General features: G+C 51.9%; 1 protein-coding gene across 1 annotated transcript in view; it reads right to left on the bottom strand.

Moving 5' to 3' along the window:
* The window catches only part of Dock9 (dedicator of cytokinesis 9), a 227,536-nt gene extending 210,293 nt beyond the window's left edge, over positions 1-17,243 (bottom strand). Inside the window, exon 1 of the mRNA XM_051195203.1 lies at positions 16,876-17,243. Coding sequence (XP_051051160.1) covers positions 16,876-17,001 — 126 coding nt within the window. The 5' untranslated portion in view covers positions 17,002-17,243. The remainder of the gene's footprint in view (positions 1-16,875) is intronic.
* Positions 17,244-18,043: the final 800 nt, after the last annotated feature.

The raw sequence follows: 18,043 nt of genomic DNA, 5'->3' as shown, positions 1-18,043 counted from the left end.
ATCCCCACCCCCACCCCCACGAGACCCAGAGAGCACTTGTGTGAATGGGTTTTTCATCTCACAACTACCCAGCTCCCTTGAACTAAGTCTGGAATGGGCACATGGAGTGGACATGTGTTGTTGACACGTGAACAGCCATGTCAAGGGCCCCAATGCCTTAGACCCACGGCGGGGGGGGGAGAGCATGGCAAAGCCTTCCCCGGGTGAGACTTTGAAGATTAGCAAAGCAAGGGCTGACAGGGTATGCAGAAAATGTCCACCCCACTGTCCACGGCCTGCCGTCTGCTCCCCTGCGACTGTCACCACCCACCACCCCTACCAAAATCAGCCACCCCTCCTAGTTCGGCTGCATGCCCCACCCCTCCCCCACCCTTCCCCCTCCCCCACACGACTGTATAATAAACACACTGCCTCTGGGGTACCACGGCTTCCCCATCCGAAAGCGCCCAGTCCACCTGATCCCAGCTTTTCTGTGTCTGTGTCTTTTTCATTCCCTCTGTTCCGGCGAGTTCAAACCCTGCCCTGTAAGGGTGATCATGTCGAGGTCTGTGGCAGAGAGGATGGCCGGGTTCAAAGGACAGGCGAGTCACAGCAGAAAGTGAAGGCAGGATAAGGCAGTTGGCTGAGGGTCCCAGAGTCCCAGGCAGGCCTTCCTCATCATCATCGCCGTTTAGATGCCAATACGAGTTCTCTGATTTCCCTTTAATATGTCTTCCTCTTGTGGCGGGCGAGGGGGGACTTGACATAGCCAAGAATGGCTCTCACGGCGTGACAGCCTAATGCAGCAAGAATTCTGGTGTCTCTGAGAGACTTTAATATAAAGTTTACATTTGATTTACAATCCATTTGCTCCCTCCCAGGAAAAGTTAACTCGACATTACGGGAGCAGGGGGCGTGGGGGGGGGGGACGGGGGACGGGGCGGGGTGACCTCACTTTTCTAGTCTGTCAGTGTTTACGGCTCTCCGATTGCTTTTTAATCACAAAGCACATATTTGTAACACCCTCCTTAAACACCATAAATAAAGGGAAAACGGCATGGAGTTCGGCCTGCTGAGTACCCATCCCCTTGCCTTCCCAGCTCCTCGGTTTCCTCAAAGACAGAAAGAACAAGGCGTGCACGTCTGTCTGCCTCTGCAGGGCCAGCCTGGCCAGCCTGCTGGACAGGATATCACCATCCCCTGCCTGCTTGTCAGCTTTTTGTTCACAGCAGCGGACAGGAAAGCCTGCTTTCCTGATTTCTCAGTACTCAGTGGGTTGGTCCTGCAAGGGCAAACATCCCCTGTGAGTACACCCTAAGGCTGCACAGCACAGAAACAAAAGCTGGGCCTCAATATTCCCTTGGCAGCCAGCGGACGGCTGCCCCCAGCCTGTGGCTCATTACCCTGCCACCCTGGCAAAGGAGAAAGGGAGGTTAGGACCTCACATAGTTAGGCCCCACAAGCAGCCCTGCTGGTGTGAGGAACTCTGGGCAGCACCGTCAAGGCTCCAGCTTTCTCGGGGGACACACTGGATTAGGAAACGGCACAGGCAGGAAGAACTGCCCAGAAAACACGGTCCCCGCAGGGCAGGGAGAGGGGGTTCACTCTAGTGCCAGACTGCAAGAGTCTGGGGAACAAAGGGAAGGAGGACTATGGAGTTCTGTACCCCACATCCTCAGAGTCAAGGACAGATGAGGATCAAACAGGAGCTTAGGTACCTCAGAAGGTATGGCCGCCTCTTCACAGCGTACGTATACACACACACACAAACACACACACTCACACATACACAAACACACACTCACATACAGACACGCACATATACACTCACACACAGACACACACACATACACACACACAAACACACTCACACATACACACACACTCACATACAGACATGCACATATACACTCACACATATACACACACCCTCACACACAGACACACACGTACACACACATACACACATTCACATACACGCACGCGCGCGCGCGCGCGCGCACACACACACACACACACCCCTCAGACTGTGGGAAACCTTTCACCACATCCAACCAAACTCTAGAGCTGAGCCTGACCTGACTGATACCAGTGCTCAAGTGTCCACACCTCAGCCACTCTAATCCCCTCTCCACCCCAGGGTACCTCCCTACTTCCTGCTTCGGGAACTGACCACTTCAAATAAACAATCCCCATCTTGCTTCCCACGAGCCTGGCACACAGGCTGAAGGGTGGGGAAGGGCCACTTTCTCCTCCAGTAGCCTGGGGGGCAATACTTTTATAAAATACAAAAAGTAATAAGTGAAATAAAGACATACAAAATACAATTCCAAATTCTTTATTGGTTTCAATACATTGTAAGTATCTAAACATTTATTATTTTTGCTTGTTTTAGACAGGGTCTTTCTACATATAGCCCTAACAGGCCTAGGACTTACTATGTAGACCAGGCTGGCCTGAAACTCAAGAGATTCTCCTGCCTCTGTCTTCAGAGGGCTGGGATTAAGTGTGTGCCACCACATTCAGCCCATAGACACTGCTTCTTAATTTTTATACCTCTCTCACCGCCAGTCAGTCAAACGACTCACAGACCAACACTGCACACACAACCCACACCTGCACACACAACCCACACCTGCACACACAATCCACACTACAAGACGGCCTTAAGCATGAGATGGAAACCACACCTTCAGTGCCTCCTACTGAGACTGTTGGGTCACTCTCCATTTGGAATAAACGCTCACTGTTCCTCTTTGAACCCAAATCTCCTTCAACTCCGGACTTCACAGATGTCTTCACAGAAAGAGAGAATGAAGGATAAATGAGTTATTGGAAAGGGAAGGAAGTAGTCAGACTCTGAGGGGCAGGGCAGCATGGGCCCCTTCTCCCAGGCTAGAGGGATTGAAATACATGAAAGGCAATCAACTACTGCAACTAGCGAGGAGGCAGGCAGCAATACGTACGGTGTTAGGGCACCAAAGGAAGACGGCGTTTCAAAGAGACGAGATCCACAGTCGTATGAAGCAAAGGAATTCAGGAGGAAGCCGAGAGCATCTATTCACCTGTAATTCACCCGTCTACAGGGTGGCTCTGCCTGTATTTGGAAACACTGAAGAACATCACACCCAAGACAGAACTAGGCCCCTATACGCAAGATAACGCCATTTCTCTTCCTCTATTACCTACAACAGCAACAACTACAGGACTGTGCGTGAGATAGGAATCAAGTTAGCAGACGATACGTTCTTTCTCTAGATGACATGAGGTCACTGTTTATAAGGGTCCCTTTCACTTTCCCTTAAAGGAGAGAATGGAAGCCAGGCGTGGTGGCCCGCAGTTTCGATCTCAGGACTCTGGAGGCTCAGGAGGGGGGGGAAATGGGAATTCCCGGCCAACCTGGGCTACACAGGGAATTCCAGGCTAACCTGAGGGAAAGGGGAGAGGGGGAGGAGAGAGAGAGAGAGAGAGAGAGAGAGAGAGAGAGAGAGCACCTGGTAGGGGAGGTGAGCTCGCCCGAGGCTAAGCCTGCATCAGCCACGGCTGCATATTTTAAAGTGGACTAGCTGCACGGCTTTTAAAACACTCTTAAAAATGCCTCGCTGCTAATCCTTTCTTTGGTGAAGAGTCCATCTGTCTATAGCAGTTTATCTGGAAGCAGATAAATACACTCTCCCCGGGCCTGTGCAACAGGGGTGGGTGTTCTCAGATTTCTGCCTCACAGCCTCTCCTGGTTCCGGTCATGCATAGCTAAAATCTAGGGCTATATGCAATACCTGCTGCTTAAGGCCACCCACACCTCACCAGGGAGCAAACATGCCAGTGTCCTGCGGTGCAGAGAGGACTCATGAGCAGTTAGTTACACATGCACACACCCTAATCTAAAACTAATCAAATATTGGGGGGGGGAGGGTGCTGCTGGAGAGAAGAGTTAGCATTAGGAGCACTCAAAGTTCCTCCAGAGAACTAGGGTTCAATTCCTACCACCCACATAGCAGCTTACAACAGTCTGTCACTACAGTTCCAGGGGGTCGGACAGCCTCTTCTGGTCCCCGTGGGCACACCATACACATACATGGTACACGGTACAGAGACACACATGCGACATGCGAGCAAAACACTCAAACGTAAACTAAACGTTTTAAAAAGTAATAATCGGATTGTTGGTGCGCGCACTCGTCAGCGAGGAAGCCAGAAGTTGGTGTCAGGTGACACCCACCCCCTCCCCCCCACACCCCGTCCATCACCTACCTGGAACTTGCTGATATGGCTGGACAGACTGGCCCGCAACCTCCAGGGATGTGCTGTGTCTTCCTCACCGCTGTGATCACAGGAACACACCACCATGCGGATGTTGGGGACACAAACATAGGTCTGCTTGCAAGGCCACCATGTTAACCAACGGGGCCATCTCCCTCGCTTCCAGAATATGTCACACGTGAGTTACACATCACCCTGAGGCCCCCTCCTTGCTTCTCTCCTAAATTACGGCAAAAGTTTAAGTCACATCTAACGGTACCCATCATGTCCTGGCCACCAAACCCCAGAGACAGTCACTGCGCGGTCCATCGCAAAGAACAGGGCCGATCCTCCAGACCCGGCCTTTGCCCACCCTTCCCAAAGCTGGGCGGCTGTATCTGCACGCCCCTAACCTCCTTATGACTCAGCAGGTTCAACCACCCCTGACACCCCAAATATATCCTAAGATGTGCTTCCCCTAGGAGTTCCCATCAGCCCCTCCAGAGCAGTCATCGCCTCCCAGATCTACTTTCAGCATCAAATGCAATCTCCAGAGGCCTGCACGTCTCCCCCAATGACACAACCTCACACAAAGCTTATTTCACAATCCCTCTCCCATCTTACTTTGTCAACAGATGGGACAGGAAAGGCGTACCCATCCTGGCTCAACAAAGCACCTACCCCATGCTGAGCCGGCATTCAGCTGGGCACGCAAGGAGAGACTCCACAAGTGTGTTCACGTAATTGATACACAGGTGACACGAGAAACTCTTTGGGGCTGGGGAGATGGACCAGCGGGTAAAAGCACTTGCTGTGCACTCATGAAGACCTGAGTTCAAATCCCCAGGACCCGTGTAAAAAGCCAAGAACGGCTATGTGAGCCTGTAACCCCAGGGTTGAGGGAGGGGGCAAAGACGTAGCTCCTGGGCATAAAAAGAAACAAAGTATCGGTTCAGTGAGAGACCTCCTCTCAAGGGAGACCAGACAGCGACCCTAGACAGGGACCTAGCAACCTCGAGTTCTCCTTTGTCTTTACCATGCACGTACACCGGTCACGTGCTCCGGCACATATAAAGCGTGCCCACACATCCACACTACCTATTAAGACTATTCAAGCAAGTTTTCAAGCATTCAGAAAATTATATATTTTATACTCCCGTCTCCCAAGAAGCTGAGTTCGGTTCTGCTACAATTTAACCCCGGCTAATCTCAACCTGCATTCTTTCCTCCAGAGTGTAAAACCGCCAAGAAGGCTCTTGAAGGGGGCGTCAACAGAAAAAACTGCTCTCCTCCTCCCATCTAGACTCCGTGCTCTCTGAAGGCAAAGTCAGTGTCTTAAACCAGTTTACCTTCAGAGAGCTGTGAAGGAAGCCAGCACAGTGCTTTAAAAAAAAAAAAAAAAAAGGACTACAGTGGTCAGGCGTGGAGTCCTACACCTTCACTCAGGAGGCAGAGGCAGGTGGATCTCCAAGTTTGAGGCTAGCCTGGTCTACACTGTGAGTTACAGGACAGCCAGGACTAGATTGAGAGACTTGGTCTCAAAATAAAACAAAAGACCTATAAATTACCACAATGGCGTTGTATTTTTTTTTTTCCCCCTTAAAAGCTTAAAGATTATTCAAAATCTGCTCAGGACCCCACAAGCACCAGCACACAGATCCCTGACCTGATAACGTGTTAGGGGAGGGGGTGTCTCACACACACACACACACACACAAATGAGCATGCAGCAATGAGTGGCTTCCCTTTGACCTCTGCCCCCTGCCCTCCCAAAGGCCACTGGAGGTGGAGAAGAGCATCAGTCCTGCACCAAGCCGGCTCCTAAGGCAATGAGAGAGTCACATATAATCCATCCGTTCTGCAGCTTAAGCCAAGAGCAGCTGGTCAGGGTCCCCCAGGTGTCACACCCAGGCACCAGCACAGGCAGTGTCTACTCTTCCTGGCAAGCTGTGCCACACTCAGTGGGCTACGGCAAATTCCCCCAACGAGATGCCGGGAAGACTTTGCTGGAGCCAGGTGAGGGCTTACTTCCTAGGGTAAAGAAGACACAACATGCCGAGACTCGACACTGTACAGTCAGATAAAACGCCCAGCAACGGAAGCCATTCTCAAGTCCCGTGCTACTCCTCTGGGGTGGCTTGAACGAAAATGTCGTCCGGAGACTCGGAGAGTGGCGTTATGGGAGCGTGTCACTAAGGTTCCAGAAGCTCAAGCCAGGCCACTGGCCCACTGTCCCTTCCCGCTGCCTGCCCAATCTGGATGGAGGGCTCTCAGCTGCCTCTCCAGCACCACGTCTGCCTACATGAGGCCGCCACGCTTCCCCCATGACATTAATGAACTAGACCCTCTGAAATGGGGGTGCCAGTCTAAATTAAAGGTTCCCCCTTATAAGAGTTGCCATGGTCATGGTGTCTCTCCACAGGGATAGAAGCCCTAAGACACCCTTCAAACACGGCTACTCATGCCTATCAAAGGAGCCCACCCCATCCACTACCCCAGAGCATGCGTGCCCATCTTCAAATCCTCCCCTGGCATTAAAACTAGTCTATGAAGGGAATGTGTCAAGTGCGATGGTTCCCAACTCAAGACACTCAGACGGCAAACCCTCCTCTGTCGAGCTACCTTTCACACACAGAAATCCCAGCACCCGGCATGTTTACTCGGATCCAGTATATTAACTCTTCCTGCGGAAATCAGAGGCAGTCAGGGACCTCTGTGGATAGTGGTAAGCCAATAAAGTCCCTTAGAAACTTAGTATCTGGCCAGAGAGTTCAAATGGGTAAAGACACTTGCTACCAAGTCTTACAACCTGGATTTGACACCCAGGACCCACATAGTAGAAGGAAAGAAGCAACTCCCAGAAGTTGTCCTCCGGCCTCCATGTATGCATGGCATACACACACACACACACACACACACACACACTCGCACACATACTCACTCGCACACACACTCACATACACACACACTCACACACACTCACATAACTCACACACACACTCGCACACATACTCACTTGCACATACACTCACATACACACACACACTCACATAACTCACACACACTCACATACACACACACACTCACACACGATCTTTAACTTTAGAAAGGGCCTATTAACTATTAACTATTTCAACTGAACTGCATCACACATGAAATGGTTAGACACCTCCCATCGAGAAATCGTTATTTAGCTACTATTCATTCACCCTTCAGTTACCAGTGGAGTTTTCATCATAGGAATTATGTGATGGTTCATTTTGTTTCTGTCTCCTTCATCCTAATAAAACCCCTCTTCTCTGGACTTAGAGACTCGTGAATGTCAACTTCACCTTCAATCTGGCCTGGGACCATTAAAACACACACAGGGGAGTTCCGGAGTGTAAACAGATGCTTCACACTCTGCTGTGATCTGATTAGCAAGGTCTGTAGTTACTTGAGATGAAAACAGACAACGTCAAAGTCATTATTTCCTGCCTGCTGTCCGGGGAAAATCCGATGGACCAGGAGTCAATAAAGCAGACTTTGTTCCTGCCTCTAGCCAGCTATGACCACAGACCATCTCTACCCATGAAGGACCTCATCTGCCTCTAAAATTAGGAAGCTAGACCAGTTAACCTGTGAGTGACCTCCCATATCCAAACAGTCAGCTCTCATCTGCACGCCACACATTTCTATCGGCACAGAGAATGTGTGGTACTTTCCAGAAGGCCCAAGTTCAGCACTGAGGAGCTCTCACAAAACTGTGGTCTAAAATGGCAGCTTGGCCAGGCAGAGTGGCTCACATCTGTACTCACAGCACCCAGGGGCCTGAGGCAGGGGACTGCCTCCAGAAGGGGGCCCACCTGAGCTATATATAGTGGGTTAAAGGCCAGCCTGAGCTACAGTGTGAGACCATCTCAAAGCACATCTAAAAATAAACAGATACAGACAGTCTCTAACCATTCTGCTAGAAGAATAAATAAAGTGTAAATTTCAGCCATGTAACTGTAGATAAGTCATTTCCTTTCCCTGGCCTTCAGTTTCACACTCACACACTCACACACACACACACACCCACTCACACAAACCCCAGAAAATTAAAATTGTCCAATAGTTTCAGAGACTCAGACAAGATAAGTTTTGGGTTGGTTTTTTTGTTGTTTTGGGTTTTTTTTGGGGGGGGAGGGTGTTAAGACATTATAGACATTATAGAACTACCAAACAAAAAAATTTCACGGTTTCACATGAGCCTCTTTTATAAGCAGTGAATTCAAGATTCTTGGCTGTTTGACAGAGGCTGTGTGTGTGTGTGTGTGTGTGTGCATGTACACGTGCGTGCGCTGTGTGTGTGTGCATGCATGCGCGCGCGGGCATGAGTGTGTGTTCAGGTGATTATGGAAGACAAAAGCAACCTCAGATGCCATTCCTCTGGATCCACCCGCCCACGTTTTCTCACTAGGGCCTGAAACTCACCAATCAGAATAGGCCCAGTGAGCCACAAACATCCTCCGGTCTCCCGCTCCCCAGCAAACGACAGACTGCAGGCAGACAGGGACACGCGTTTGCACGGTGAGCTGAGCACTTTACCAACAATCTTAGTTAGGGTTTCCATTGCTGTGAGGAGACACCAGGACCACGGAAGCTCTTATAAAGGAAAGCATTTAACTGGGGCTGGTATACAGCTCAGCGGTTTAGTCCATCACCATCATGGTGTGGCACGTCGCGAGACAGGCAGATGTGGTGCTGGAGACGGAGCTGAGAGTCCCACATCTTGATCCCCCGGCAACAGGAAGTGGTCTGAGACACTGGGTGTGGCTTGAGAATATGAGACCTCAAAGCCCGCCTCCACAGTGACACACTTCCTCCAACAAGGCCACACCCACTCCAACAAAGCCACGCCCGCTCCAACAAAGCCACACCCACTCCAACAAAGCCACACCTCCTGACAGTGCCACTCCCTATGACTGCATTTGGCCCCCATAAGCTCAAACTACCACACCAACTGAGCAATACCCCCAATCCCATCTGACAATATTCTGCTACCAAAATGCACACGTGGCCGTGCACGCCTCGGGAAACACGTGGCCGTGCACACCTGTACAGGCTCTAAGATGCACAGCCTTTCTCGATTATTAGCTCACAGAAGCCCAACACCTAACAATCCTCAAAAGCATGAGAACATGCCACGTTCCTAGCTTTCCCTGTATTTCCTTTCTTGCTGGGACAGTTCACAGATACGGCTACCTGTACTCCTATATCCTGCTTTATTCATCCTTACAGTATTATAAATGTGCATCAGGAATAGTTCTCCACAAGCAGCATGCTTACGGGCGATGTGACTGCCCTTTATCTTGTCCTCAGGACCAGCAACACCGGCACTGAGCGAGGCACTTACCGTGTGCCAAGCCCTACTCTAGGGATCACACGCTGAGTGCTTAATATGCAGCTACCCAAGTCTTCACAAAGGCGTCTGGGAAAGTGCTGTAGGGTGGCCATTCTCTGGATGAAGAAACGATAGGGAATAGAAGAGCTGACTGGAGGCCCCGAGCCCAAGTCTTACCCACTACCCTAGAAACAGGAGACGGTGCTCGGCCACCAACACGCTCTGTGAAGAATCCAGAACCGCAGCAAAGACCATTTTGCCGTCGCATCTGTGAGCTCATCGAGTGTTGTCAAGGACAAAACATTGCTTTATTCTTTTTTCCAGGTGAGTTGTTTGGTGTGCAGACTGCCATAACCCGTTTCTAGCATGGTAAACACCTCTCGTTAGAACCTTTCCATACCCACGTGACTGAACGCGCATTTTCTGGCGAGACAAAACTTCTAGGGGGCTGCAAAGATGGCTCGGTGGTTAACAGCACTTACTGATCTTGCAGAGGCCGCAGGTTCAGTTCCCAGCGCAGACCTGGTGGCTGTGACTGACCCCTGCAGCTTCAGGCACCCACATGGTGTAGTTATGTGCGCGCAGACTCTCATACACGTAGAGATAAACTTATTAAAATTAAGAACAGAGTCTCGGAATACACTCCAAGGGAGTCAAATGTGAGCCTAAGTGGCCCGGGGCCTTCACCTTCAGATCGGCAGTCACTGCCCCTACACTATCTGAATTTCGTTTGACCGCAGTCAACAAAGGGAGGGAGGGAGGGAAGCCTGCACGATGGTGACGCAAAGCTCCGACCGGATCTAACCTGCCCTTGTGGATCCACAAGGATTCGAGCTACAGATGGGGGTCAAAAACGCAAACAGGAAAAGAGTGAAAGCAAGCAAATCAAAGTTTACAAGAGACCCAAACACTGCCCCTGAAACTTCTTCCCGGTTCGCGGGACTCCCTGGTCAACGAATGGACAGCACTGCCAGCGGTTAAGTGGGCCTCGACTTGCGGCAATCCTCCTGCCTCCGTTCACTCACAGGGGGATGACAGGCATGCACCACCATACCTGGCTGATGATTTTAACCGGTGGCATTTGACCTTTGTTGTTTTTAGAAAAATGAGTTCCTAAACACCTAGCTTGGGTGTTCTAACAAAGTTTGGGGAAACAAATGGGTGATAGAAAGAAAACGAGTCTCATTTTGTATTAAAAATGAGTAGCTGCTTTAAATAAAATACTACCCGGGAAAGAGTGACACTCTGACCTGCATTCTGTAAACTAAAGCAAACACACAGAGCCAACCTTGTGATGCACATCCAAGGACTACAGTAGCATTTCCACAGGTGGCGACGAGAAACCGGCATAATGGACTATGTTTTGTGAATTCCTGTTGTCAGATACAAAAGCAGGTACACGGAAGAGAACTCGGAGGACGTGGGGAACGAAGAGAGGGAGACGAGATACGGCAGGTGTACAATCTTCAGTGCATTTGCTTATTCACTGGGGGCGGAAAACACTGAAGGACATGGAAGCTCATAATCCCAGCACTCAGGAAGCTAAGGCAGGAGCATGGCCTGCGAGCTTACGGGCCAGCCTCGACTACAGTACGTGCCAGGCCAAGCCTGGGCTACAGAGCAAGATCTTGTTTCCAAAAAAAATAAATAAATAAAATGGTACACACACACACACACACACACACACACACACGCATGCACGCGCGCACACACACACACACATTTGCTGTGTATGTATGTACACTGAGATCTACTGTGCACCAGGCACTGGGAAAAACACAGTAAACCAACAGTCAGCAAGACAGATTACTAAATCTGTATACAGAATAAGCATAAATCATGCCGGACTGCACAAAGGCAAAGGCGGGGTCCTCCGTCTTGGTGGACGGGCAGATGGACTGCAGATGCAGAGGATGAGAGGCAATGCCTGGACGGGGCCGGGGGTAATTACTATCCCAGGCAGCTCAAAACCCTGCTGAGGCTGGCATGATGACCAACGAAGAGCCCAGCCAGTGAGCAGCAGGAGGGCCCTTCTTACACGCCAAGCCATGGCAAGCACCGGGTGTCTTCACGGTGGGACACCAAGCCTGGGGTGCTCCAGGATGGGTGGGGTGAGTTGAACACAGAACCTGGAGAAGAGGGAGCCTGGCCCCGGCTGTGCAAGGCAGCACACAGAGAGAAGGCAATGCAACCATCGGAAGGCAGGCTTACCAAAGATTTGAGTTCTCCTTTTCAGGCCTGCAGAAAAGCCTGCCACTGCTGGGCTTGGCGACGCCTGCCTTAAAACGAGCATGAGGGAAGCAGGATCAAGAAGATCGCGGGTTCAAGGGTTAGGGTTACATCATTTCCTCATCCAACTCATTCCAATGTTCGCCCCTAGTCCCTTCTCAAATTCAAGACCTCTTACTGTTACCGTTACATGTGTATATACATGTACACACACACACACACACACACACACACACACACACACACACACACACGTATTGGATAACCAATTACAGGGCTCGTCCCTGGGGAAGGCTCTCACAGCACTCATGGGTTTTTTTGTTTTTTGGGGTTATTTGTTTGTTTCTTTTTGCTTTTGCTTTTTTGCCTAATACAACAGACACTGGCCGGCCGATAACAGCACAGGACAAGCACTGTGTCTGAGTTTATCCACTGCTAACTAGATGGCACTTGTGACCCAGAACACAAGTTTCCCAGGAAGATGAGAAAGCAGCAAGCAGTTGAGTGGCTAAGAGTCGAGGGTGAGAAGTTCAAGGCCCAGCCCTTCCACTTATGGGGATGGCCTGAGGTTCTCAGAGAGAGCACCGTACATGCTACATAAATGCTACCTCCAGATTTGCATCATCAAGATATCGGTACTTCCTACACCACGATAAAAGCTCACACGTGTAAATAACTGTGCACGCTGCTTTGGGGAGCGTTTGGCTGTCTTACAGTTCTTACTATGTGGTTGTCTGGAATGCACACATCTGTGAGCTTCTGCCTCAGCAGTCCTGGAATTGACGGTGTGTACAGGCTCTCTCATTCTGTAGCCCAGGCTAGCGTCTAACCCACAGTGCTTGTCCTGCCCTCAGTCTGCTGAGATGGGGATACGGGTGTGAATCGGCACGGCAGCCTCTGAACCACACGTCTAACTTGGCGTCAACAGGGTTCCTGCGTACTGTCTTACTGTAGGTGACTGCAGCGTATGCCTCTTCGGAACGTGTGCTCTGAGCAGACCAAGAGCTGCTGTGGCGGCATCTTCTCGGCGCCCAGAGTAAACATCTAGAATGTGGGTAGCAGTCTCACACACAAATTCTTTCCTCTCCACTCAACCAAATTCAGGGCACTGCTCATGTACGGATGGGCCCTAACATCCGAACGCACTAGGAACTACAGGAAAGGGACCTGCTGTTGATTATCTAGCTGGAGATGGGCCTCCACCCTGCTTCCTGCATTTGGGACATTTCTGTTTGTCAGAATTCTACCAGAGGGTGGAGAAGGGTGGACTGAGAGGGAAAGCTCGGGACAGGGCAGTTGTCAGCGAACCAACATATCTGATTTAAAGTTATAGCCAAAATGAGGTTTTACCTTATCTGAGGATCTCAAAGAGCACATCCCTAACCGGGGTCTCAGGTTACTTAGATAAAAAAAACACTGACGGGTGAGGGAGGTCTAGAGCACAGGGTGCAGGATATCATCTTCCCACGGCTCTGGGCTGCCTTCCTTCTCTAGTAACACGAAAGAGCCAGGGATGACCTGACCTGGGTCACATCACTCCACATGACTGCATCTCAGCGGGTGCGGAGTAGCATCCTTGGCAAGGGCTTGACATCCAAGGAGAGTTTGAAGCAGAACATACCAAGATAAGATCAGTAAGGACACAGGAACAGGCAGCCAGATGACTTGCATGTCAATACCTCAGGGTAAGGCCATCTACAAACCAAGCCAGAGTGTCGTGACACACAAATCTTTCAGAGAAAGGCTCTTACGTTTTGGTGGCATATTCTCTTAGCACTGGGCCGTTAGGACGCTGTCTTTAACACAGCTGACAGTCCCGAGTTCGAATTCCTTCAGGAATCCAAAAGCAACTTGGACGTGAGATGGGGCTCGGTTCTGGCACTGCTGCCCGGTAAGCACACGTTTTAAACCTGCGGCTCTCTCAACTAGTCTCCGTCACGGAAAGCAAACTGCATTTGTGAAGATTCTCAATCACAACCAAAACTCAAAGATGACTTTTCCTTCAGCTAGGAATGTCAACAGCAGTATCTGCGCCACTCACAAAGTCTGCTGAGTTGGGGTGAAGGACTCTAAAATCTATCTAGTCCAACCCACTAACAGAGCACGAGCCCCCAGGTCCAGAGGAGCAGCCACAAACCAAGCAGATCCAAGTAGCTGCCAGAATGCACGCTAGCACTAAGGACTTTAACTCCACCTATTCCCCCTCCCCAACAACTCTAAATACTGAGCCCACTCCTCACACGAGGAAACCGAGGTCTATGAAGGTTAAGTCACACACCTAAGAATGCACAGTTGGTAAGCGTCAGAGCCAGAAACACAACCCATGCTCTGAACTGATAAACGTCAAGGATTTAAAACTAGAACCCTACCCTCTCCAATATAAATAATTCTACAGCTCATGAGTTAGCTAAGCATATTCTGAAAGGCCTACAAAACAATTTTTGTAAACCTTTTAAAACAGCAATCAAATTTTTTTTGTTTGTTTTTTTGAGACAGGGTTTCTCTATGGCTTTGGAACCTGTCCTGGAACTAGCTCTTGTAGACCAGGCTGGTCTCAAACTCACAAAGACCCACCTGCCTCCCGAGTGCTAGGATTAAAGGCGTGCACCACTAACGTCGGACCCAAATGTTTTGTTTTTTTTTTTAACCCAAGAAACTTGAAAAACATTAGATTATTGGTGTCATAAAAAAGCATTACAGTGATGTAGGAAACAATTCCTAGTTCCTAAAAATAAATACTAGATGTATAGAGGTGAGATGTGTTAAAAAGGCCCGAGACTCACAATCACCAGGAAGGGAGGGAAGGTGAGAAGCCAAATTTGGCAAAAATCCTGGTAATTATTTAGTCCAGATGACGAAGCAAAGGAGTCTCGATTTTTGTGCATTTACTCCTAAGCTCCTCAAATTGCTATAAAGTGGTTCCGAAGAACCCTCGGGTGGGACGCAGTCCCTTCCTACTTCAAAGCCCTTATCATAGTAGTAGCCTTTCTTGTGCACTGAACTGCTTTACCCATCAGTAAGTGAAGCCGGGGAGGAGCTGCTTAGATCCGTACCTCGCCAATTGTCTCAGGCCATCTTCAGGACTGTCTTACGAGTCAGCCGGCGAAAGCCATGCACTGAGCATTTTGTACGCTGTGGGCATCAGGCTAGCACTAACCCAAGTTACCACAGGCAGAGCGGACCAATACCTCCATCTAAGCATGTACAGAGGGACCGAGGTGTGGCTGCTGATCGGATCACCTCAGGTCCTCATAGGTCAGAGATGGGCCAGAGTTTATGTGACAGGTGCTGTGTCTTCCCGGCAGACACAGGAGCAGCGTGGGTCATTTTTAGTATCCGTGACAGATCCCCCAGGCTCCTCCCCTGAACTACTTTCCCTATCCAGACGGGAGAACTTCCCTGCACCAAAGCTGGCTCACCGGCTCCCTCGTATTTTGTAATTGCATGACACATTTCATCAGACAAGCGGCCACAGACAGACAGACAAGATTAGGAGTTGAGACACCAGCAAGGTGCCTGGCTGTTTACATTGAAGACTGTCTAAGGAAAATATGCGCCATTTAATGTGTCATTGCATCAATGTCCCACATGGGAGGGCACTATAGTCAACAGGCCACCGTCGGCAGGACACATACGGTCACCGACTGGAGTACACAGGCGACTACTGGTACCGTGCCTATGTGGTCATCCTGTGTCCTCCCTAAACGGCTTATAAAACTGGTAACTTCCCTTCAGGGAGTGGGGGGACACTATGAAGATCACAGTGCTGAAAGATGTTTCGTTGATTATGCTTTTTCCTAACATCCCTGATGAACACAGCAGCCCAACAAGAAAGAGATCTGTCTGAGAGGAGAGACGGATGGCATCTCCAGAAAGTTAACAAGCAATGGTGTTCCAGCAACAGAAGTTAGCAAGAGTTATCCAAGAGATGGCCTGTTCCTTCTGTCCCCAGCTTCTGCTCTATTCTTCAACTGATAGAATTCTATGAAAGTGAAAACACATACACACACACACACACACCTGTTTATTGCAGATCAAACTGAAGTTTGAAAGATCTCGGATAAGTTGGCAGGGCTGGCTCAGAATGAGCAGACTGGACATGGAAATCAACACCAACCTCCATCAACATCATTCATGCAATCCTGTCTGCCCAGGAGGGGCATCGATCTGCCACTTAAACCGAAGCATCTGCCCTGTGTCGCAAACAATGCCCCTTGGCAGCCCCACACATGGCACCACAAAGGCCACAGACGATTGCTTTCAAGGCCCATGTTCCAACAAACACACCCACAAACAAGTTCCCCTCAAGAAAACAAACGCCAAGGGCTGCTAAAAGTTTCCAGCTGCCCTGTGGAACTCCGTCCAGCCCAGAGTGCTGCTCTCCCGGCACCAGCCCAACGATCTGAGCGTGCCCTCTTTTCCAAATACAGCAGGGCCGTCCCTGGCTGTGGAAAAGTTGATTTTAAAAAACTTCACCTTCCTCACACCCAGAGGCCTCTTCTCCCAAGAGCTGCTGCCAAGAATAGGTTTATCCTGGTTTGCCTTGCTCTGCTGGTAGCCTCAAATCCCCAGACTTCAAAGCAATTTGTACCGAGGATGAAACCAGCAAGCCCACCCCTTAAACGATCGTAAGAAGCTCACGACTCTGGACAGAGCTCTGCCCACCCAAAACATCCGCGCGAGATGCTCCACGCTGCACCCCCCGCACCCCCCCCCCGGCTGGATGGGAAAGACCCCACTTCATCTTAGACGCTGCCGGGCCGGGGCACCTGCCAAGGCCCCCAGGACACTGACGATGGGGTGAAGGACGGAGTAACTTCCCACAGGCAGAGGACAGGTAACGTGGGGGCAGGGAAGTGGACAGAGGGCGGAAATTTCCCAGGAAGAGAGGAACAGCCCCGGGAGGGAGGGCGAGCTGGGACTCTGGAAGTTGCGCCCCTCCCCGCCCCCGAGAGCTCTCCCCGCCGCCCTGCCGGCCCACCGGCCTCCTTTCCCTCCCTCCCTGCTCCGGATCCACCCGAGCCCTAGCCGGGCCCGCCCGCCACCTGCGCGCCCTGGCTCACCAGGAGCACCGAGCCGCGCACCACCTCCGACACGCTCTGCCGCAGCTCCGCCGCCGTGCCGGGCTTGCTCAGCGCCCGGGTGAACTTCCGAGTCTCCGCCGCCGCGGGGAGCGGCTGCTGCGCCATCCTCCGGCCGCCGCCGCGGGCCCCGGAGCGCGCGGTCCGGCCCGGTCGAGCCGCCGCCAGGTGCGCCCCCGGCACGCGAACCCGGGTCCCCGCCGGGTCGCCAGGCGCAGCAGCCCAGGCCACGCCCTCTGTGCCGCGTCACGCCCCGAGGTGTCCTCCTCGGGATCCTGCGCCTGCGGCGGCGCCCGGGCTCGCTCGGGACGGTCTTGCGCGCGGCGCCCGCTGCGGCTCCCCCATGCCACCAACCTCGGTGAGCGGCCGCCTCCTAGGGGCGGGGTGTCCGGTGGGGCGGGGCGGGGCGGGGCGGGCGGTGAGGGGGGGGAGCGGGAACCCGGGGCCAGCTCCGGAGGGCAGGGACCCTGCGCGCCTGCAGGAAGATCCCCAAAGACAACCCTGGAGACCTCATGGAGCCCTTGAGGGTGCGCGCTCGGTGACACCGGCTTCCAGCAAAGTAGTGTGTATTTATGTGACACGCAGAAGACACTGCAGACCGTGGCCGGGTGGATCAGGGTCCGACTTCGTCGGGCTTGCCTGCGGTGGGACTGACCACGACAGGCTTGGACCCAGCGCGGGACCTAGGCCCGCGTGCTGCGTCACCCTGGGCGCCTGGGACTCCTGGACTCCGCGGGCTGCAAGGGGCTGGTGTGAGTCAGCGGCACCGCCATCCGTCTACACCCGCTGCCGAGCCTGGGGACCCCGTGCCTCCGACAGGACCGTCTAGCGCAGCCTTCCCCGCCTTCCCCCAACGCGCCCTTCTCTCCCCTAAAGCGTGGGGGCACAGCCTAACCCTAGCCAGGTGGGGGGACCGCGGGTGGAACCCGAGCTTTGCGCTCCGCCTATAGCGCATGCTCTGTGGCTTCGGTCTGGGCGGGTTCTCCTGCCCAAAGCCGGTCTTCAGGGAGGCTCCACTGATTGGTCCAGTTGCTCAAGCCACACCCACCACCCGGATGGACAGCGTCTTACCTGCCCCGGTTAGACACCTACCCGGCTTGGTGGCCTTGGTAACCACGGGCGTGGCAGGGCGGTGTCTCAGGCCACCTCC

The sequence above is a fragment of the Phodopus roborovskii genome, unplaced genomic scaffold, assembly GCF_943737965.1.
Source record: "Phodopus roborovskii unplaced genomic scaffold, PHOROB, whole genome shotgun sequence".
In the NCBI taxonomy this organism is placed as follows: Eukaryota; Metazoa; Chordata; class Mammalia; order Rodentia; family Cricetidae; genus Phodopus; species Phodopus roborovskii.
This window is presented reverse-complemented; position numbering and strand designations above follow the sequence as displayed.